Source organism: Stenella coeruleoalba (assembly GCF_951394435.1).
Source record: "Stenella coeruleoalba genome assembly, chromosome: 3".
Classification (NCBI taxonomy): domain Eukaryota; kingdom Metazoa; phylum Chordata; class Mammalia; order Artiodactyla; family Delphinidae; genus Stenella; species Stenella coeruleoalba.
In genome coordinates, this window is record NC_137148.1 from 130,038,421 (window position 1) to 130,061,521 (window position 23,101).

Here is a 23,101-nt window from a genome sequence, read left to right on the forward strand (position 1 = left end):
GCAATGAACATTGGGGTGCATATATCTTTTTGAATTATGTTTTTCTACAGATACATGCCCAGGAGTGGGACTGTTGGGTCACATGGTAATTCTATTTTTAGTTTTTTTTGGTTTTTTTAATAAATTTATTTATTTATTTATTTTTGGCTGTGTTGGGTCTTGGTAGCTGCGTGTGGGATTTTCTCCAGTTGCAGTGAGTGGGGGCTACTCTTTGTTGCGGTGAGCGGGCTTCTCATTGTGGTGGCTTCTCTTGTTGCAGAGCACGGGCTCTAGGCATGCGGGCTTCAGTAGTTGTGGCACGCAGGCTCAGTAGCTGTGGCATGTGGGCTCTAGAGCGCAGGCTCAGTAGTTGTGGTGCACGGGCTTAGTTGCTCCGCAGCATGTGGGATCTTCCCAGACCAGGGCTTGAACCCGTGTCCCCTGCGTTGGCAGGCAGGTTCTTAACCACTGCACCACCAGGGAAGCCCCTATTTTTAGTTTTTTAAGGAACCTCCATACTGTTCTCCATAGTGGTTGTACCAATTTACATCCCCACCAACAGTGTAGGAGAGTTCCCTTTTCTCCACACCCTCTCCAGCATTTATTGTTTGTAGACTTCTTTTTATTTTATAAATTTATTTATTTTAGTTATTTATTTTTGGCTGTGTTGGGTCTTTGTTGCTGCGCACAGGGTTTCTCTAGTTGCCGTGAGCGGGGGCTACTCTGTTGCGGTGTGCGGGCTTTTTACGGCGGTGGCTTCTCTTGTTGCAGAGCACGGGCTCTAGGCTCACGGGCTCCAGTAGTTGCAGCACACAGGCTCAGTAGTTGTGGCTCTCAGGCTCTAGAGCACAGGCTCAGTAGTTGTAGCGCACAGGGCTTAGTTGCTCTGCAGCATGTGGGATTATCCTGGACCAGGGATCGAACCCTTGTCCCCTGCATTGGCAGGCAGATTCTCAACCATTGCGCCACCAGGGAAGCCCTATTGTTTGTAGACTTTTTGATGATGGCCATTCAGACCAGGGTGAGGTGAAACCTCATTGTAGTTTTGAGTTGCCTTTCTCTGATAATTAGTGACGTTGAGCATCTTTTCATGTGCTTTTTGGCCATCTGTATGTCTTCTTTAGAGAAATGTCTATTTATATACTGTTGCTATTGTTAATGACCGAGGGCATGCCTCTGCAGAAGAGCACTGACAAGGTAGACAGCGAGGAGGCCACAAGAGAAGCAGACTTGAGAGGGTGGAGGCCCTGACGACCTGGAGGACAGCCCGTTCTGGCATTCAAGGTCACCGTGTCTTGCTGCAGCCTACATTGCTCACCCTGCCTCCCACTGCTCTGGATGGTCACTGGGCCAGGACACCCGGAGCTCTTCCTACTTCCACAGCCCCCACCCTCTGAGGACCTCCTCCTCCAAGAGGTACCTTGACCAGCCCAACACTTAAGAATCACGTGGCCCTTATCACAGACTGAATCAATAGGCTGGCTATAGAGATACCCAGACTCATTACAGTCATATCCACTCAGACTTGGAAAAACACACCTGTTCTCATCTGAACACACAAGCAACCTCAAGGCACACCCCAGCCCTGGCCACAGACTCACAAATGTATTCCCATACACTCACGAACACACATACACAACCGTAATGCAATCTCACCAAGGCACATGGAGTCCTGTACACACACACACACACACACACACATCACTGGCACACAATAGCAATACATACCCAAGTACATGCTGTCACACTCACAAACCCACAAATTCATGTCCATACACATATGTACATGCAAGCTCAGGAAAGCCCATAGATCTCATATATATACACACTTGTTTAACATTTAGGCATATAAAAGTATCCGTACATATACACAGAGACACGTTCTGAGCACACATGCTCATATACAGCTATCAATGTGCTTATATCTGTAAGCATACATATGCATACATACAAGATACACATACAGGACTTCCCTGGTGGTGCAGTGGTCGAGCATCTGCCTGCCAGTGCAGGGGACATCAGTTCAAGCCCTGGCCCGGGAAGATCCCACATGCCTTGGGGCAACTAAGCCCGTGTGCCACAACTACTGAGCCTGCGCTCTAGAACCCGCCAGCCACAACTACTGAGTCCATGAGCCACAACTACTAAAACCTGTGCCCCTAGAGCCCGTGCTCCACAACAAGAGAAGCCACCACAATGAGAAGCCCGCACACTGCAACAAAGAGTAGCCCCGCTCACTGCAACTAGAGGAAGCCTGCACATAGCAACGAAGACCCAATACAGCCATAAATAAATTAATTAATTAATTTAAAAAAAGAGATACACATACAGACTCCTATACATCCTCCCAAACACACACACAAAGACATTACAACAAAAAGAAAACCTGTCCTCTCTATGCACACAGATATGCTCCTGTAGCACATTTCGTTCATTCATCAATTTATTTATATTTTTAAAAATTGCTAAGGAAACTTCCTTGGGCCACCTTCCAAATTCAACCTTGCATTATAGCTACTGTGTAGCCCAGCAGAATGTACCAGTAGATCATTTCTCCCTTTAAATTTCCACTTGTGGGTAGGCGATGTGGATATTCTCTCTGCCTTGCAAGACCCGGGTTAGCAGGGCCCCGGCTCCCTCATCTCCGTCCCTTTCTAACTACCCAGTGCTCCAAGGCCTCCACAGGGAGGGAGGTGATCACTAAGGGTCCATGTCTAAAGGTGCCTTTCCCAGCACTAATCCAACCGCGGCAGGGGTGGGTCCGCGGGTGTGGCTAGGAACCGCCTGCCAGCAAGGACACTCCGGGATGGGGGATGAGTGCTGGAAGCTCAAGACCTTCCCTTTGGTGCCTCCCCCACCTCACCGCCCCCACCCTCCACTCCGCTCTTCTCAGGCCCGCCAGCACCCACCCAGCCCTAAGTCGTCTGGCTGCGAGCGGGAGGACGCGGGAGCTGGGCTTTCGGCCTCCCCTCCCCCTCCCTTCCTCCGCCTCCCTCCCTTTCCCCTCTATCCTCCTTCCTCCTCGCTCCCCTCCCTCCTCCGTTGGCCCGGCCACGCCCGCCCCTTCCCCTCCCCCGCCTCCTTCCCCTCCCCTCCCTCGTGGCTCAGGCTGCCCGAGGCTGAGTCATCGCCGCGGACGCTGCCCGGAGAGCTGGCGAGCAGGTAGGGAGATTGTGAAGAAAGCGACCCTGTGCGACCCGTGACCGCCACCACGAACAAGGCTGAGTCCCGGCGCATGGCCCTCTCCCCGAGAGGCCTGAAGAGGCACGGACAGGGCCCAGGATCGCGATGGGGAGGAGCGACGGGCCCCGGAAGGCGCTGATGCCCCCTCCCTTACAGCAGCATTTTGAAGAGCTGCACTTAGGATGGAATCTAAGCGTAACATTAGGTGGCATCCAGGCCAGGCATCGCAAACTGGCGGCCCACGGGCAGGTTTGGCCTGCACCTGATCTTTATTTGGCCTACACAGTGTTGTTTGTTTAAGGTTTAGCCAGATGCCAGTGTTTAAACACCACAGGATATTTCATAGGGGGGGAAGTCTGATTCCCAAGTCTTGAAAAATTAGAATATATGTCAACACTGGGCCAGTATTTCCCATGACAACAGTAGCGTCCTGCTGAGTGGAGCTGCTTCTTTAGTCAAGGCATTGCGTCCTCGAATTCCCCACATTCCCCACTACTCCTTCCTTTTTCACCTAAGCCATTGAACTTGCTTTCTGTTACCTGTGAAGCCCCTGATTTAGCGATTCCTAATCTATCTAGTCCATGCTACTAACTTCTCAGATGGGAATGAGGAAATGGAGGTGGGAGTTTCCCAGTCACACAACATGTGGCCTTAATGCAGAAGGAGAATCCAGCTTTCCCTCACCTACCAATCTTCCACCAAACCATTTTGCTTCCTTTGGAATGCAGGAATGCAAGCATTGCAGGAATGCAATGCTTCCTTTCCAATGCAGGAATTGGCTTGTGAAAAGTGGGTCCCAGGAAACGATCTGGAGATCAGGGTGGACGCCAAATAGAAGATTTTCTGGAACAGAAAAAACCAGAGAAGGGTACAACTTCAGATTTCTTTCTATATCAGGGCAGATCTGTACTAAGGAATTGAGCAGAAGTAGAGTGTACAGCAGCCTGACACTGGAGGTGATGGTAGCTTCTCAGGATCTTTCCCTTGGAGTTGGAGTGGAATACAGAACTAGGGTAAGTGGATGGATGGCACAGTTGGCAATTCTGGCAAATTTGGTTATAAGAAGTTGTTTTCAAGTCACTGGAAACTTGGCCTTTGAGATACTAGACTGTTGTATAAGGGTTGCAAAGACAGTGTGCCAGCTTGCTTGGATTATTCTCTAGTGTAGGGCTTCTCAGTCTGGAATGCACATGATTTTTGTAAGAGGAGAATTGATTCACTAGGACGGTGATGGAACTGAAGCTCCTACATTTCTGACAAGCTTCCAGGTGATGCCAATGCTACAAGCTCCCAGACCTCTCTTTGAGTAGCCAGGCTCTGAACTCCTCGTGCCTTCTGTTTATTTGCAAGGGTCTTTGTTACAAGGCAGCCAAGAGGAAGGGCTCAGAATCAGAGACCTGGAATCCCAGCCCACCTTTTAATAGCCAGGTAACCTTGGGCAGGCTGCTCATCCTCTCTGCGCCTCCATTTTCTCATCTGCTCAGTTGGAATCAAAGAATACTTACTTGCTTAGGAGGATAGGGAAGGAAGAGTGAACCGGACATGTGGCCTCACCGCAGCGCGTGGCTCATGGTAGGAGCTCTGGAAAGGTAGTTTGTGTTATCATGCTCTCTGTGGGATTGCCCATGGGCAGTGACACCCATAAGCAACATGGTCAGGGAGGGGGAAATATGGGACATTTCAGGATGAGGATCGAACCCCTTAATGTGGCCTTACAGGCCCTGGGTGGTATGGTCACTACCCAGCCCACCCTTGCCGCACTCCCTGTCTATCCACACTTCAGCCACACTGGCTGCCTATTAGTAATACATTCTTCAGCTATGTACTTTCTGTCCTCAGAGGCCTCGTACGTGGTGCTCCTCATGCTTTAGCTGCCTGGCCCCTTCTTACCTTCAGTCTCAGCTCCTATTCACTTCCTCAGCGATGCCTTCCTTGATCCCCAAAGTCTTTAAAGTAAGGATTTAGAGGGTGTGTTCTGGTAGAAAGGGAGTACAGGGGACATCTCTTGAGGATATATATATATATATATATATATATATATATATATGAAAAGAGAGAGAGAGTTCACTGTTTTTAATAGAGTCTGTATTTATTTAGAGCAGCTTTTTGGGGAGGAGGTGGTCGGAGGGGAGGAGGAACTAAACACTGCCCCTGTTAGACTACAAAATGCTTCTTCGCAAATTAGAAAAAGGCACAGCATTGGGAATTCCCTGGTGGCCTAGTGGTTAGGATTCCCGGCTCTCACTACCGTGGCCTGGGTTCAGTCCCTGATAGGGGAACTGAGATCCTGTGAGCTGTGCGGCACAGCCAAGAAAGACAAAAGAAAAAGGCACAGTTTGGGCAGGACTGGATCTCCGCTCTCGCCTGCCCTCTCCACCTGTTACCTTTGTGCGGTATACAAACTGTGCAGCCTTAGTGCTAATGCTTCCCTGAGCAGCCTCGTGATGACCAGCTTAATCTTCCTGCCTGGATTAAGTTCCTTTTAGAAACTCTCTTCACTCCATAAAACTCATCACACATCGGAATTAGGTGTCTTGAGAATGGTTAATTTAAAAATACAGTCCCCTGTTCTAGACTCTATATTGCATCCAGGCAGAGACTATCCATCTTGCTCTAGGCTGTATCCCCAGTGCCTAGCCTGGTGCCTGTGACAAAGCAGGTGCGCCATAACTATTTGCTGAATATAGTTGACTCTTGAACAACACAGGTTTGAACTGCGTGGGTCCACTTATACCTGAATTTTTTTCAATAAATACTACTGTAGTACTATATGAGCCACAGTAGGTAGAATCTGAGGATGCAGAACTGCAGATAAAGAGGGCAGGTATCAAGTTATATGCGGATTTTCCATTAGAGGGATGGTCAGTGCCCCTAAATCCTGTGTTGCTTGAGGGTCAGCTGTATTTTAGGGGCTCATTATCTACCAAGAGAGGTAGGACTCATCAAAATAACCACTGCACGAGATGGGGACTAAATGTTGCAGCCCCGGGGAGGGAGGTGTCACTTCTAGCTGAGGTCATCTGGGAATGCTCACAAAAGAGGTGGTGTTTCTGCTGAGCCTAACAGAATAGGTGGAGTTCATGAGACCCACATGAGTGCGAGGGTGTTCTTGGCAGTGGGAACAGCAAAAGCAAAGGTACGGAGGGAGAAAAGTTCATTGTGTTCCTTTGACAGGTCACAAATTGTGATCAGCAGACTGGCCAAATGTGTATTGTGAATTAGCTGCTAATATTTAAAAATAAGATTTCACATATAGATCCAGATTTCTCAATTCTCTTGAAAAATTGAAAGATCCCAACAGGCAGCAATTGATTGACATCAAGAAGTGACAGTCCTGGGGCTTCCCTGGTGGCGCAGTGGTTAAGAATTCGCCTGCCAATGCAGGGGACCCGGGTTTGATCCCTGGGCAGGGAAGATCCCACATGCCGTGGAGCAACTAAGCCTGTGTGCCACAACTACTGAGCCTGCACTCTAGAGCCCGTGAGCCACAGCTACTGAGCCAGTGTGCCACAACTACTGAGCCTGTGCTCTAGAACTCGTGTTACACAACAAGAGAAGCCACCGCAATGAGAAGCCCGTGCACCGCAACGAAGAGTAGCCCCCGCTCTCTGCAATTAGAGAAAGCCCGCGTGCAGCAACGAAGACCCAATGCAGCCAAAAATAAATAAATGAAATAAATTAATTAAAAAAAAGAAGTGACAGTCCCTTTAGAAGGCATATGCTTTTGCTCCCATTTGCCATAGTACACACCTTTCCCCGTGGCTTTTTAAAAAATATATACGTATTTATTATTTTTTAAATTTTTATTTATTTTTGGCTTCATTGGGTCTTCGTTGCTGCGTGCGGGCTTTCTCTAGTTGTGGTGAGCAGGAGCTACTCTTTGTTGCGGTGTGCGGGCTTCTCATTGCGGTGGCTTCTCTTGTTGCAGAGCATAGGCTCTAGGCGCGTGGGCTTCAGTAGTTGTGGCACACGGCTCAGTAGCTGTGGCACACGGGCTCAGTAGTTGTGGCTCATGGGCTCTAGAGCGCAGGTTCAGTAGTTGTGGCGCATGGGCTTAGTTGCTCTGCGGCATGTGGGATCTTCCCAGGCCAGGGATCAAACCCATGCCCCAGGCAGGCGGATTCTTAACCACTGCGCCACACCACCAGGCAAGTCCCCCCCATTGCATTCCTATACCCAGCTCTCTTCGCTCATTTTTGTCCCTTCCTGGCCTGGCTGTGCGGCTGGCTAGCAGACCATTTGATTGGCTTAATGGGAGTTGTAAGGACAGGTGGTTCCCATCTTACAAGTCAAACGCCAGACTAAGGAAGTTGGCCAGTACCCACCCTAAAGGAAACGAGGAGCCATTGAAGGTTTTTGAGCTTCTAGGTTCAGTAAGGCTGTGATGGACTTTAAGAAGATCCACATGGACTGTAAAAAGAGGCACAATAACCCAGAGCAGGGGCATGGATGCCACGGCTTTTTTTTTTTTAAACTGGTGAATAACAGGCCTTCTCGTCTAATGAGGTAAGCTCGTAACTGCAGGGATTTCAAGGGTCTTCAGCTCCACAGAGCACAGCCAGGCCCGAGTTCAACAAGAGGACCCTCAGGCAAGGAGGCTGGTGAAGTTCTGGAAACTGAAGGAGTGGGGAGCTCTGCGTGAGGCTTTCAATGAGGGAAAAAAACCCATGGACTGACTCATAGTTGGGGGACAGGTACTTCCAAAAGGTAGAATTTTAATCTTAAAGGTTTCTAATGACTCACACGTAGATGACATCCAACTTGCTTTTGCTTAGCCTTGAATATTTGCAAATACATTATTTTGCTTTAAAAATAATTGTACTTTTCTTCTGTTTATAAAAATAATATATCCTCACTAGGAAAAAATAGAAAAATGAAATGAAAATAATAATCACCAGTAATCCTACCACCATTGTTAACATGTTGGTGGATTTCCTTGTTTATTTTTTCAGTGTATTTATGCTTTTTTAAACAAAGTTGGGGTCACATTTCACATATAACTGATTGCCCTTTTTTGACTATTGCTATGAATCTTTCACCATGAGAATGTATTAATGCATCTTCTTATAAAACTTTTAAATAAGGTAAAATTCAGAAAAGAAAAACACTATATATGAGCATTTTTCTGGTTTATGAAATATGCTTTGAAAAAACATTTTGCCTCTTTGTTTCGTCCCATTCTCCAAGTGTGGTCAGGAATCTGACTTTTTTTCATCATGCAAAACAGATACTATCACCCTTATTTTACTGAAGAAAATGAGTCACAAAGATGAAATCATTTACCCCGAATTGATTAGTCAGCAGCTAGTCCAGGGTAAGACTACTAAGCCCCAGGCCTTCTGAGTCTGGCTTAGTGCTGTGAGAGGAGGGGGGATACACAGACTGCGCTTCCCCACTGCCATTACCTTTAGTTTAGAGAATGCCAGCTGTGCTTTATTTTTTTAATTAATTAACTTATGTATTTTAAGTTATTTTCTTTTTTTTAAATTTTTGGCTGCACTGGGTCTTCCTTGCTGTGAGTGGGCTTTCTCTAGTTGCGTTGTGCGGGCTTCTCATTGCGGTGGCTTCTCTTGTTGCGGAGCATGGGCTCTAGGTGCGCGGGCTTCAGTAGTTGTGGCACGTGGGCTCAGCATTTGTGGTGCGTGGGCTCTAGAGCACAGGCTCAGTAGTTGTGGCACAGGCTTAGTTGCTTCGCGGCATGTGGGATCTTCCCAGACCAGGGATCGAACCCATGTCCCCTGCATTGACAGGTGGATTCTTAACCACTGTGCCACCAGGGAAGTCCCTTTATCTTTTTAAAATATTTATTTATTTGGTTGCGCTAGGTCTTAGTTGCGGCTCACCAGCTCCCTAGTGGTGGCATGCACACTCTTAGTTGAGGCATGTGGGCTTCTTAGTTGCAGCATGCATGTGGGATCTAGTTCCCTGACCAGGCATCAAACTCGGGCCCCCTGCATTGGGAGAGCGGAGTCTTAACCACTGCATCACCAGGGAAGTCCCCAGCTGTGCTTTAAATTCTGGGAATCAAGGAGGCTTTAAAGTGAGCACAGTTAATCCGAGTATACTTCGTGGAAGAGGCAGATTTTATGCAGCATCTGGAAGGTTTGTCCAATAAACAGATAAGTCAGTGGCAGGCACCCAAGCCTACTGATTCCCAAGTGAACAGTAATACCGGGCTTTATCTTGTGGCAAGCCTTACTAAGCCCTTGAACACGCTTATGTTACTTAATCCTCACACCCAACTGTGTGAAGCACTGCTATTTTCATTGATTTAAAAATGAAGAAACATGGGGCCTTCCCTGGCAGTCCACTGGTTAAGACTCTGCGCTCCCACTGCAGGGGGCACTGGTTCGGTCTCTGGTGGGAAACTAAGATCCCATAGGCAGCATGGCCAGAAAATACAAATTAAAATAATAATAATGAAGAAACAAGCATAGAGCGGGGAGGCCTCACAGCTAGTCAGTACCAGGGCAGAGGTTTGAACGCAGGTATCCTGGCCCCAGAGCAGTTACCGTGTTCCATCCACACACCCTCCCTGCCTGAAGCTTGAAGGTTGAGCAGCAAGGCCCAGGCTTTGTACCACCGCCCGTCACTGACAGCTGACGGGTTGTGCTCAAGGGACCGAGGGACGCACAGGCAGTGCCGGGGATGCTGCGCCGTTTTGGGGACTGTGAGACAACAGCCAGCCGGGGAGGGCGCCCGGAGCCCTCCGAGAGGATTCCTAAAGTGGGAAAATATAAATAAAAAATTCCCCGGAGCATTAGGCATCCCGTGGCCATTCCTCAGTGACTGTTTCTTGATTCTTCTTTTGATTCCAAAATAAACTCCAGCCTGAAAGGATAGAATCTACAGGACGACTTGCGTTCTAGTCCTGCCTCAGCCACTATCTGTTCGTGTGATCTTGGGCCAGTTACTTTCCCTCTGTGTCTCGGGGATTAAAGCTGGTCCTTTCACCTGGTCTTTGCAGTTCACATTCCAGCGCGCTGTGGCCAAAAAAATGCTGGGCCTTAGGGATGACTCGGTGGAAACTGGAGCTGTTCGCCATGTGCAGGGGTGCGTGGGTGCTGCGCCCACCCTGCTTTTGCCCCGCACCCCAGCGTTTGCGTGCGCAGGAAGGCTCTCGGGTGTCCTGGGGAGAGCCCAGCCCAGCCGCATCCCTGGGCAGTGCACTTGGGAGTGAGGACATGCACATGGTTGGAGGCACTTGAATTCCTTCCTAAGATCTCTGCTCCCCAGGGCCCAAGTCACCTGAAGGGGCGCCCAACCTTGGGTCTACTAGCTCAGCCCAGCAGCTCCACTCCACCTTCACCGGGCAGCCGGTGATTCTCAGGCACAGCCATGCCTGCCCCTACGAGGAAACCTTCGCTGGCTCCCCACTGCCCCAGGAATAACATCCAGGCTCCTCAGAATGGCAGAGAAGGCCTGCTTCCACCTACCCCAACCTGCCTCTCCAACTCTTTTGCCCTGTCACCTTAATGTAGAGCTTTGTGGTTTTAAAAGTAGGGGCACCTGGATTCAAATCTCCTGAGTCTTCCTGTTCCTGGCTTTATGATCTTTAGGCAAGTTACCACACATCACTAAACCTTGATTTCCACACCATTAAAATGGGGGTGGTAGCACCCATTCCATAGGACTGTGTGAGAAATTAAATGAATCACTTAGCATGGTTCCTAGAACGTGGTAAACTCTAATAGGGCTTAAGTGCCTGTCCTTATTATTGTAACAATTCTCAGCCTCATTTGGCTACCACCTCCTACTTCCTGAAGCTCAGCACTCTTTCCCAACACTGTCTCCATACCTGGAAAGCCCTTCCCTGTCCCTCTTCTCCACCCAGCAGGCTCCTACACATTCTTTCAAGCCCTATTCAAAAGCATTGCCTGTGAAGACATTTCCCTCCTTCCCACTTCCTTCCTCCTCTCTCTGCTTGTCAGCACTGTATCCCAGGGGCCATGCTTACTGTCACTTATGGTGGAACAACCAGCATTACACACCTCTCGGTAGGATGCAGTAGACTACACGACTCCATCTAATTTTGCTCCTGCCAAAAATATTGAGCCTGAACCTAATCAGGTCTTCAGAGCTGGCTTCAGTTTACAAGAATTTCAGGGGGTAGAGGAACACGTCATGTAACCCACAGAGAAGCAATCAGGCAAGTCCAGAATGTGGGACAGTTTATAAGGCAACTGGTGTGATTTCTTCGTAAAAGTTAACATCGTGAAAACAGAACAAAAGCAAATGCACTGGAGGAGGAGGTTCTAGATTCAAAGAGATCCTAGAGTCTAACAAGTAAATGTAAGATGTGATTTTTTTTTTTTTTTGCGGTACGCGGGCCTCTCACTGTTGTGGCCTCTCCCATTGTGGTGCACAGGCTCCGGACTCGCAGGCTCAGCGGCGATGGCTCACGGGCCCAGCCGCTCCGCGACATGTGGGATCTTCCTGGACCGGGGCACGAACCCGTATCCCCTGCATCGGCAGGCGGACTCTCAACCACTGTGCCACCAGGGAAGCCCAAGGTGTGATTCTTGATTGTATCTTGGCTTGTTTTCTTTTTAAAAAAGCTATAAAGACCAAGTTTTTAGACAGTGGGGGACATCTGACTATGAAGTGCGTATTAGATGATATAAGGAAATTATTAATTTTGTGAGGTGTGGTAAGTGTATTGTGGTTATGGAGGAGAATCCTTATTTTTTGGAAATGCATGCTTAAGTGTTTAGGGCTGAAGTGTTAGAGTATCTGCGCTAAACTTTAAAATAGTTCAGCCACAAATTTAACATATAGTAAGATGAAGTAAATATGGTAAAATGTTGACAGTTGTTGAATCTATGCGATTATACGTAGGTATTCATTTTATAATTCTTCCTACTTTCCAGTGTGTGTCAACATTTTCAGAATAAAAAGGTCTTTTTATTTATTTATTTAAAGTTTTCCTTCTCCAGGGCTCCCACAGCAAGTTTTTAGACCTTTATTAAAGAACAAATCACAATATATGGAGGCGACATATGCCAGTGAGTCTTGCCATTCAGATTACAGATTACAAACTCCTGGCAGTAGGATCCGAAGTCTGGATCAACTTTATTTCTCACAGTGCCAAGTTCATAATAAATACTCAATAAACATTTGTTCAATGAACGAAGACTTTACTCGTGCTACAGTGCATTGTCCATCAATAAACTTACTTGGTAATCTCCAGAATGAAAAGGATAATGACAAAATTTAATCAAGCACTTACTATGTGCCAGGCTTGGTGCTAAGTCCCTAACATGCATTATCTCATGTAACCCTCACAGCAGTCGGAAAAATATTGATCCCATTTTACACGTGAGGAAACTGATACACAGAGAGGTGAAGAAACTTGCCCCTAAGATCACTCAGTAATGGCAGAAGCATGTGGTTCTAACCATTACACTATGTTGCCTTGTCCCTCTCTGGCACAATCCTACTGGCACAGGTAATTATGTAGGTACGTGTTTTAGTACCTACCTCTGCTGAACTAGGAGCCCTTCAAAGGCAGAGGAAAGAAAACATGTCTACACAAAAACTTGTATACAAATATTAATAACAGCATTATTGAGAATAGTCAAGGAATGAAAACAGCCCAAATGTACATCAACTTGATGAATGGATAAACAAAATGTGGTATATCCACACAATGGAATATTATTCAGCCCTAAGAAGGAATGAAGTACTGATACAGTCTACAACATGCATAAATCTCGAGCACATTACACTAAGCGAAAGAAGCCCATCTCGGGGACTTCCTTGGTGGCCCAGTGGTAAAGAATCCACCTTCCAATGCAAGGGATGCGACTTTGATACCTGGTCAGGGAACTAAGATCCCACATGCTGCGGGGCAACCAAACCTGTGCACCACAACTACTGAGCCCACGTGCCTTCGAGTCCACACGCCACAACTAGAGAGGGAAAACCCGCACAACCACAACTAGAGAGAAGCCCAAGCGCCACAACGAAGAGACCGCACTCTGTAATGAAAGATCCTGCGTGCTGCAACTAAGACCCGACGCAGCCAAAATAAATAAATAAATATTTTTTAAAAAGAAACGCATCTCAAAAGAACACATAATATGTGATTCCATTTAAATGAAATGTCCAGAATAAGCAAATCCATAGAGATAGAAAGTAGAGTAGTGGTTGATTAGGGCTAAGGGGTTGGAGGATTGGGAGGTGACAGCTAAAGGGTCCAAGAATTCTTTTTGAGGTGATAAAAATATTCTACGATTGATTGTGGTGAAGGTTGCACACTCAATATATCAAAAACAATTGAATTTACAATTTAAATGGGTGAATTGTATTGTGTGAGAATTGTATCTCAATAAAGCTGGAAAAAAAAGCAGAGGAAATATCTTATGCACCAGTGAATCTGCCAAGCTAGTTGAGTGAAAAAAGAATGAATGAATGAATGAATGAATGGCTGTTTCCATTGCAAATGACAAAAATCTTCCGTATTTCCGAAGTCTAAAATGAATTTCCTTGACAGCCTTACAGGCATGCTCACTCTTAGCTCCCAGGAACTCAATTATATACTAAGAAACCTGATAATTCAATAAATAATTCCTGAGGTTGCCAGTGCTACTCCAGAAGAAAAGAGAAATGCACAGATGATTTCTTTCAGATACAAACTGTGGGATTGCTGAACAAGGAGATGCCAGGATGTTCTGTCTGGGAAGGGTCGTGGAGATCTCACTGTGATCTGTTTCTACTTGGCAAACCTAGATTCATTTATTTGGACTCATCTGACTATTCCTGTGTTTTTTTTCTCCTTGCCCTGGTCATTCAGAAGGATGGTTGTAAATGAAAGCTCCAGGATAAAATACTTTATGAGGTTCTGTGGAAATAATAGGGAAGGACCCAAACACTTCAGTGGGTATCCGTCAACTGGCAGGGAAGTTTGCTTGTTCAAAATGTTGCTTCGGGCCTCGTACCTGGAAGATTCAGATTCAGTTCAACTAGGGTGGGGCCATAGAAACTGCGTTTTAAATAAAGCATCTGCGGTGTCCTTGATACAGGGGAAGCCTGGCCATATGAGAAACACTGACCTAAATAAAGCATAGACAGGAGGAACTGAAATGTGTACATTATCTCAGGCAGAAAAATGGGTTTGCTGAGGGATCTTAGAGATCATGGAATTTAAAGGTTTTCATGCTGTGCCCCCTGGAACTCCTAAGGACTCCGTGGAGCACTTGGAGGGGCTGTTGAGTTGGTGGAGGTACAGAGGTGCAGATAGGTCTACCTCAGCACGTGCCCCTTTTTCTTTTTGTTATTTATTTATTTATTTATTTATTAGAAGATGTCGGGGGTAGGAGTTTATTAATTAATTTATTTTTGCTGTATTGTGTCTTCGTTTCTGTGCGAGGGCTTTCTCTAGTTGTGGCAAGTGAGGGCCACTCTTCATAGCGGTACGCGGGCCTCTCACTATCGCGGCCTCTCCTGTTGCAGACCACAGGCTCCAGACGCGCAGGCTCAGTAGTTGTGGCTCACGGGCCTAGTTGCTCCGCGGCATGTGGGATCCTCCCAGACCAGGGCTCGAACCCGTATCCCCTGCATTAGCAGGCAGATTCTCAACCACTGCGCCACCAGGGAAGCCCCCACATGCCCCTTTAACAGCTCTATTTCCATTTTTTTTTCTAAACTAAGATATTGGGTTCTATTGCTTGAATGCCATTAATCATGCCCTGTCCCTCATATGCAAGTGGAAAAACTGAGGACTAGAGAGGAAAGTATTTTCCCAGGGTAGCAGAGTGACAGCACACGGATGGCAGAACCAGGGCTGCTACCAGGGCTTCACTTCCAGCCCAGGGCCCTTCCCACCAGGGAATGCCAGTTTGGACACATCTCTTCATCTCAGGGTGGCTTTCCCTCTCTGCCTGCAGCAAATCCCACAGAAGACAGCAGGGCCTAGACTAGGGTAAGAGGAATTGAGGCATCCTGCCTCCAGCACAAAATTTAGGGGGGTGCCCCAAAATTCAGAAATCAAGACAAATAATATTTTAATGCAATATATTAAAAATCAAAATTAATGCCAAAAATTTCATGATGAACAAAATACCAAAATTTTACATAAAAGTGAAATCAGTAGTTCTGATTTTTCCTTTTGCCCCAAGCTTCAATATGGCTTTCTACAGCACTATTACTTATCCTGCTTTCATTTAAAGTTTTGGTATTTTGTTCATCATGGATTTTGGGCATTAATTTTATTTTTAAAATATTATATTTGAACTTCCCTGGTTAAGAATCCGCCTGCCAATGCAGGGGACATGGGTTCGAGCACTGGTCTGAGAAGATCCCACATGCTGCGGATCAACTAATCCTGTGCGCCACCGCTACTGAGCCTGCGCTCTAGAGCCCGCGAACCACAACTACTGAAGCCCACGCGCCAAGAGCCCGTGCTCCGCAACAAGAGAAGCCACCGCGATGAGAAGCCCGTGCACCGCAACGAAGGGTAGCCCCCGCTCGCCCCAACTAGAGAAAACCTGTGTGCAGCAATGAAGACCCAATGCAGCCATAAATAAATAAATAAATAGATTTATTTATTTATTTTTCTGCAGTACGCGGGCCTCTCACTGTTGTGGCGTCTCCCGTTGCGGAGCACAGGCTCCGGACGCGCAGGCTCAGCGGCCATGGCTCACGGGCCCAGCCGCTCCGCGGCATGTGGGATCTTCCCGGACAGGGGCACGAACCCGTGTCCCCTGCATCGGCAGGGGGACTCAACCACTGCGCCACCAGGGAAGCCCAGATTTTTTAATAATAAAATATTGTATTCAAGTATTATTTATCTAGGTTACTAAGTTTTTTTGCGTTTCCCTTAACTTGGTGCCTGAGGCAGGTGCCTCATTTGCCTCGCCCTAATCTTGGTCCTATAGAACAGGTCTCTTGGCAGATTGCTGAGTAAATGCCCCATTGTCCTCTGGGAATCCCTCCAGATCCTACCACTTTATTTGTCTGTTGGAACTGATGTTTGTTTGGTCTCACTGTGACATTGCCCTTGCCACTTGACCTGCAGAGAGGTTTGTAATCTGCAGGGGATATTTGTTTTGCTGACCCAGCAACATTCTCCCCTCTCTGGCAACAGTAATTGTTAAATTGTTCCGGTTCATTCCCTCCCCATCTGTGCAGCTGACTCCAGCCCATAGCCTAGAGGTCGGCATGTGACTCAGCTCTGCCAATCAGAGGCTCGCATCCCCTGGCCACAATGATTGGTTCGGGAGTGGTCATGTGACTCAGTTACAGCCAATGAGACTCGATTCTGGAGGTCTGGTCTGAACTTCAGGAAAGGGAGACTTTCTCTTTTCTCTGGTAGCTGAGAGGGCGGGATGTAAGCCACCTCGGGCAGCCTCTCTGAGACACAGAAGGCTGCAAGGTGGACAGCAGCAGATAGAGGCAAGGAAGAAACGTCCTGGTGATATTACTTGAGCTCCTGGATCCAGCTGTGCACAAGGCAGTTCTACACTCTGGACTTAAGGGAAGTGTGGGCCAACTTTTGCCCAAGTCAGTTGGAGTATTGTCTCTGTCACATAGCTGATTCACTCCTTCCCTGCAGTCTGTCCAGGTTGTCCCTGGGAGATGCCTTGGAGAAGCCCAGCCCCAGACTTCCATCCTGAAGATCTTCATCCAGGTGATGGCATCCTTCATCCAAGGGCAGCCTTAGAAGGCAGAGTATTGGTAGCAACAACAACTCTAGATACCATTACTGAGCAGTAGTGCCACTGTCGGGTCCTGTGGTAAATATTTACACACCTATATACTCATTTTCTCCTATAACAACTCTACAAAGTAGATTCCATTACTAACTCCAGGCTGAAATCTGGTCCATCCATCCCCAGGCCAAATGTCCCAAATCACCAACTAGAGGCAAAGGGAAGGCCCCGGTTAACCAGCAAATGAGCCTGCTTCCCACTCCATTGTGCTCTTTCGTAAATGGATAGACTTTCTAGGAGGCAGATTGTTTCTAAGAACAGCTGAGCCTGGGTGTTAACAAACCCGTATCCCCACACTTTCCCGTAGCACTGTCAGCATCTTGAAGTAAAAAACCTTAGGCCAGCTTCCTTTGACCTGGGAGTGAAGCTCAGTGCCACAGCACAGCGGTGGCCTATATGAGAAAAGAATCTAAAAAAGAATGACTATATGTACATGTATAACTGAATCACTTTGCTGTACACCTGAAACTAACACAACACTGTAAATCAACTATACTCCAGTAAAATCAAAACAAAACAGAACAAACAAAAAATTAGTGGGTGGATCGACTCACTGACCGTGGCCGTCTTTGCCATCTTTGTTCATTTATTTATTCAACAAACATTGATTGAGTGCCAGCTATATGCCAGATCCCGTTCTCAGCACTGAGGATACAAATGTTGAACAAAACTGGGGGCAGTCTCTGCCTCCAGGGAGCTGACAGTCTTGTCAAGGAGGCATGTATTAAACAAATAATTGCACATGGAATCATTTAATTACAAGTAGGGTAAGCAAGGAGAAGGAAAAGTTCAGGCTGATATGAGAATGTGCAATAGAAGCATCTTAAACCCATTGGCGGACTAACTAAGCAACTTTATTCATTTGACAGGTGTGTTTGGATTGACTGCTCAGTGCTAGGCACTGTGTTTGCTGCTGAGTGCTGGACAGAGAGGGGAACAAGGCTCAGCCCCTGCCCACAAGGATCTTGCCATGCACAACAAATACACCATCTGACCAGCTCTCTGAGAAGCTGCAAGTTTACAGCTTTGACATCCACTTGAAAGAACAATGCCATGCCTGCTTCCACAGGTGAACCAAATATATTTGACTAGTTCCATTGGCCTCATATTGGTCTTACTATGTCTTTCTGTGACCCTCAGTGACTTTTGCTCTCAAGGGTTGGAAAAATTGGGACAAATGGTCACTGAGCTTATTGAGAATGTTTTATGATGCTCTGTAAAAATAGGGTCTTGGGTGAAAAATACACATGGTCTCATTGGGAGAAGAAGGCATCAGGAAAGGGAAGGGACTGGGGATTGAAACTCCCTGGGCCTTGTGGCTCCAGCCTGCTGAGGACAGGAGCTTGGCTTTGATGGCAGGCCTTTGGTGATATTTCTGGCTGCCTGGCCCCAAGGGTATGAACTGGAGTGTGTTCCCAGCTCGCCACGGGGAACTTTCTGGATGGCTTTATTATTCAGAGCATAAGATGCTTTGGCTCCAATAGCCGGAGACAGTCAGCGATTCTGCAGAGCTGGGTTCTCAGCAGCAGAGGTGAGCATGTGGGTGGTTTCAGACACAGGAGGTTTGGCTCAGTCCTTTTTAGAGCTAGCCTCCCGCAAAGCAGCCAGAATCACTTGGCCCCCTGGGCCCTAATCCAGGCCTGAAATGTGACAGGGTGGGGAGAAATGGGAAGGGAGTGGCCTCTGACTGTATCCTCCCTGGACTGGAGCACTTAGAGGGTGGGGAATGCAGCTGATTCTTTTTTGTATCTCCCAAGCCTGATGCCCTGGGACAGGTGTCTTGTATCTCATAAGTTGAGGGCTTACTATATGCTAGGCATTAGTTCATTTAATCCTCACAACAACCCCATGTGATAAGTTCTGCTATTATTCTCATTTTATAGGTAGCTGAGGCTCAGGGTAGTGGAGGAGGATCCACAGAGATTACAAAGCTGTGCTACCCTGTCGTGTCAGCATGGCCCTCAGAGAGCAGACAGTCAGCAGAGTGGGAGGGTGGTGAGGATTCTCTTACATGTGGCTGCTTGGGGTGGAGCCTGGAATAGAAAGCAGCTAACTCCTGGGACAAGCCTTCAACTTGGTACAGAGCCTTGACCATCCTGGCTCTAAGAAGTATGACATTAACTATTTGGAGAATAACGTAGAATGTAGCATTTTGTCGCTTCGCTAAGGCCTTACTTTATATCAATAATAATACAAGTACATAACCAATCCATTAAGGTCTTATTTTTGTTTGTTTGTTTGTTTGCGGTACACGGGGGCCTCTCACTGTTGTGGCCTCTCCCGTTGCGGAGCACAGGCTCTGGACGCGCAGGCTCAGCGGCCATGGCTCACGGGCCCAGCCGCTCCGCGACATGTGGGATCTTCCCGGACCAGGGCACGAACCCACGTCCCCTGCATCGGCAGGCGGACTCTCAACCACTGCGCCACCAGGGAAGCCCCAAGGTCTTATTGCTTTTCAGTCACTGAGGCAAGGGCTTTATGTATATCATTTCATTTAATCCTCACATCAAGCCGTGAATAGGTATTATTATCCTTCTGAGGAGAGAGACATTAAATAACTTGGCCAAGGTCACAGCTAGTGAGTTACAGAGCCAGGATTCAACTTAAGAATGCGTGGCTCCAAGATCTCTTGATTCTCTGAGCATCAGAGACCTGGCTCAATTCCTGGTTCCTCCATGAACCAACGGTGTGCCCTTGGCAAGTCGGTTAACTTTTCTGGGCCTCATTTTCCACATCTGTGAAATGGATAGGTTGAGCTAGATGATGTGTTAGGCCCCCTCCGTCTCTGATATCTAGACTTTGAACCCCTTGAAGGATATCACTTATGTATCCCCAGCACCTAGCAGAGGGCCTGGCCCAGAGTGGGTCTAAGTCCACGTCTGTTGAGCTAAATCTATCCTGATGGGGCTCCAGCTCTTAGCTCCACAAGTAGTTGCCATTTCCAAATCTCTGCATTTCATAGCCTCCCCCATCCAAAGATAGCATAATTTATCCATTTTGATTGTTTTCCATTTTTCGTATTAAAAAAAAATGTTACTGGCCCAGGGAGGTGGGGCCTGCCGCCAGGGGGATCCGTCCGCTGTCGTTGCAAAGTGGAACTCTGCCACGCGGTCAGCCTGCCACACGGTCATTCTGCCGGCAGGCACTGTACAAATCCATGGGGAGAAAAGTCCAAGCAGTGAGGCCTCCGCTGCACCGGCCATCCTCTTCTCCCAGGCCTGGGCCCTAGTTGGCCCTCCCGCCTCCCCTGCCCCGCCCTGCACAAGGGGGCTTGCGAATGGTCAGGCAGCCACCCAGACGCCTTCCTTCCTCTCCAGACAAGATGGCGGGGTGCGAGGCTGGTGTGACTTTAGGGCAGCCGCACCTTTCTCGGCAAGATCTCAACACTTTGGATGTTACCAAGTTGACGTCACTTTCACATGAAGTTATCAGCAGACAGGCCACAATCAATATAGGTACAATTGGTCATGTAGCTCATGGGCAATCTACGGTTGTAAAAGCTGTTTCTGGAGTTCACACTGTCAGGTTCAAAAATGAACTAGAAAGAAACATTACAATCAAACTTGGCTATGCTAATGCTAAGATTTATAAACTTGACGACCCAAGTTTTCCTTGGCCAGAATGTTATAGATCCTGTGGAAGTAGTACACCTGATGAGTGTCCTACAGATATTCCAGGGACCAAAGGGAACTTCAAATTAGTCAGACATGTTTCCTTTGTTGACTGTCCTGGCCACGATATTTTGATGGCTATTATGCTGAACAGTGCCGCAGTGATGGAAGCAGCTCTCCTGTTGATAGCTGGGAACGAGTCTTGTCCTCAGCCTCAGACTTTCAAATACCTGGCTGCTATAGAAATCATGAAACGGAAGCATATTTTGATTATACAAAATAAAATTGATTTGGTAAAAGAAAGCCAGGCTAAAAGAACAGTATGAACAGATCCTTGCATTTGTACAAGGTACAGTAGCAGAAGGAGCTCCTATTACTCCAATTTCTGCTCAGCTAAAATACGATATTGAAGTTGTCTGCGAGTACCTAGTAAAGAAAATTCCAGTACCCCCAAGAGACTTTACTTCAGAACCCCGACTTACTGTTGTTAGATCCTTTGATGTCAACAAACCTGGCTGTGAAGTTGATGACCTTAAGGGGGGTGTAGCTGGTGGTAGTATTCTAAAAGGAGTATTAAAGGTGGGCCAGGAGATAGAAGTCAGACCTGGTATTGTTTCCAAAGATAGTGAAGGAAAGCTCATGTGTAAACCCATCTTTTCCAAAATTGTATCACTTTTCGCAGAGCATAATGATCTTCAGTATGCTGCTCCAGGAGGTCTTACTGGAGTGGGAACAGAAACTGGCCCCACTTTGCGCCGGGCTGACAGAATGGTGGGGCAGGTGCTTGGTGCAGTTGGAGCTTTACCTGAGATCGTCACAGAATTGGAAATTTCCTATTTCCGGCTTAGACGGCTTCTAGGTGCACTCACTGAAGGAGACAAGAAAGCAGCAAAAGTGCAAAAGCTGCCTAAGAATGAAGTGCTTATGGTGAACCTAGGATCCCTGTCGACAGGAGGAAGAGTTAGCGCGGTCACGGCTGATTTGGGCAAAATCGTTTTGACTAATCCTGTGTGCACAGAAGTAGGAGAAAAAATTGCCTTTAGCCGAAGAGTTGAGAAACACTGGTGTTTAATTGGTTGGGGTCAAATAAGAAGAGGAGTGACAGTCAAGCCAACAGTAGGTGATGACTGAAGAATTAAATAACAGATTTGGATGAAGTCGGAATTTCTCTTCACCTAGGGGTATATTTTCAAAGCAATAGTGAGGAATTAATTTCACAGCTCATTACCTTAGGAGTAGCTGTAAGGTTATTCTCATTTTTTAGTGATGAAAAGTTAACCTCTAAAATAGGGTCTACAATAAATGTAAAAATGGCATAATGTTGGCATAATGTTGGATTGAATCTACATTTTACCAGAAACTAATCATTCCCAAATAATGTCTAATTTATACATCAGTGCAGGTTTGAAAGGAAACTGCTACAACCAGCCTTTGCTGTAGCACACATCCCACTGAATCTGTTTGAAATAAAATTTTTCTTCTTAAAAAAAAAAAAAATGTTCCTGTATGTCTCTCTCTTTTTACTATCCTGCATGTCTCTTAATGGACTAAAGTGTCACTTAGTGTATATCCAGATGTGGAGTTTTTGGGTCGTGGGGTGTACACAAATCCCTCTCAAAAGTTGTCATAGGAATTTCCATTCCCACCATGTGTAAGAGCTACCCTTTCCCCATATCCTTCCAAAACTGGAGTTTGTCAGATTTTAAAAATTTTGTCAGTTGGCTGAGTGTGAAGTGGCATAAATATATTTTAACTTTTCATAGTGGAAAATTTCAAGTATTTACACAATAGTAGAAAGAATAGTACAATGAACTTCTACTGTACCTATTATTTACCTTCAACAATTAATAACTCCTTATCAATTTTGTTCCCTTTCTATTCTACCACCCATTATTTTTAACTGAATCCCAAATGTCATACCATTTCATCTGTAAATATTTCAGCAACATCTCTAAAAGATAAGACCTCCCCTTTTTAAACACAACCACAGTACATCATCAAACAGCACCAAATGTCAACAATTCCTTAATATTATCAAATATTTGAGTCCAATGACACTTTTTTTTATATTTGTTTGAATTGGGATTCAAACAAGGTCCATACATTTTTATTATTTTTTTTTAATTTTTTGGCCACACTGTGTGGCATGTGGGATCTTAGTTTCCCGACCAGGGATTGAACCCGCGCCCCCTGTGGTGGAAGTGCAGAGTCTTAACCGCTGTACCACCAGGGAAGTCCCAAGGTCCATACATTGTGTTTGGTTAATATTTGCTAAGTTTCTTTTAATGTATACGTTAAACCTCTGTCTCTCTTTTTTAGTATCTTGACATTTATTTGTTAAAGAAATCAGATTGATTTTCCTGTTAGACTTCTTCCTAGATTAGCTTTTGCTAAATGCATCCTTGGGGTGTCATTTCATGTGTTCCGCAGTCCCTGTATTTCCTGTAAGCTGGTAGTCAGGTCAAGAACAGGGGTTAACAAGCTATAGCCCATGGGTCATATCTAGCCCCTACTCTGTTTTGTAAACAGAGTTTTGTTGGAACACAGCCATGCCCATTTGTTTAGTTATTGTCTATGCCTGGTATTTGTACTATTCAACAGCAGAGCTGAATAGTT

At 46.5% G+C, this 23,101-nt stretch overlaps 1 protein-coding gene and 1 long non-coding RNA gene across 5 annotated transcripts in view; both read left to right on the plus strand.

Moving 5' to 3' along the window:
• The window catches only part of LOC307183558, a 130,378-nt gene that overhangs the window by 78,624 nt on the left and 28,653 nt on the right, over nucleotides 1-23,101 (plus strand). For 2 of the 4 annotated variants that reach the window (XR_013827522.1, XR_013827523.1), the window contains 2 exons: nucleotides 16,718-16,792; nucleotides 17,744-19,440. This is a non-coding gene — a long non-coding RNA (uncharacterized lncRNA). Of the gene's footprint in view, nucleotides 1-15,628; nucleotides 16,793-17,743; nucleotides 19,441-23,101 lie in introns of those variants that run through there. The other 2 variants (XR_013827524.1, XR_013827525.1) reach the window with 1 other exon arrangement.
• Nucleotides 19,895-22,170, plus strand: LOC307183554 (eukaryotic translation initiation factor 2 subunit 3-like). The gene is given in 2 exon segments (XM_079916238.1): nucleotides 19,895-20,796; nucleotides 20,798-22,170. Coding segments are annotated over 2 exon segments (1,464 nt in total). The 5' UTR covers nucleotides 19,895-20,151; the 3' UTR covers nucleotides 21,617-22,170.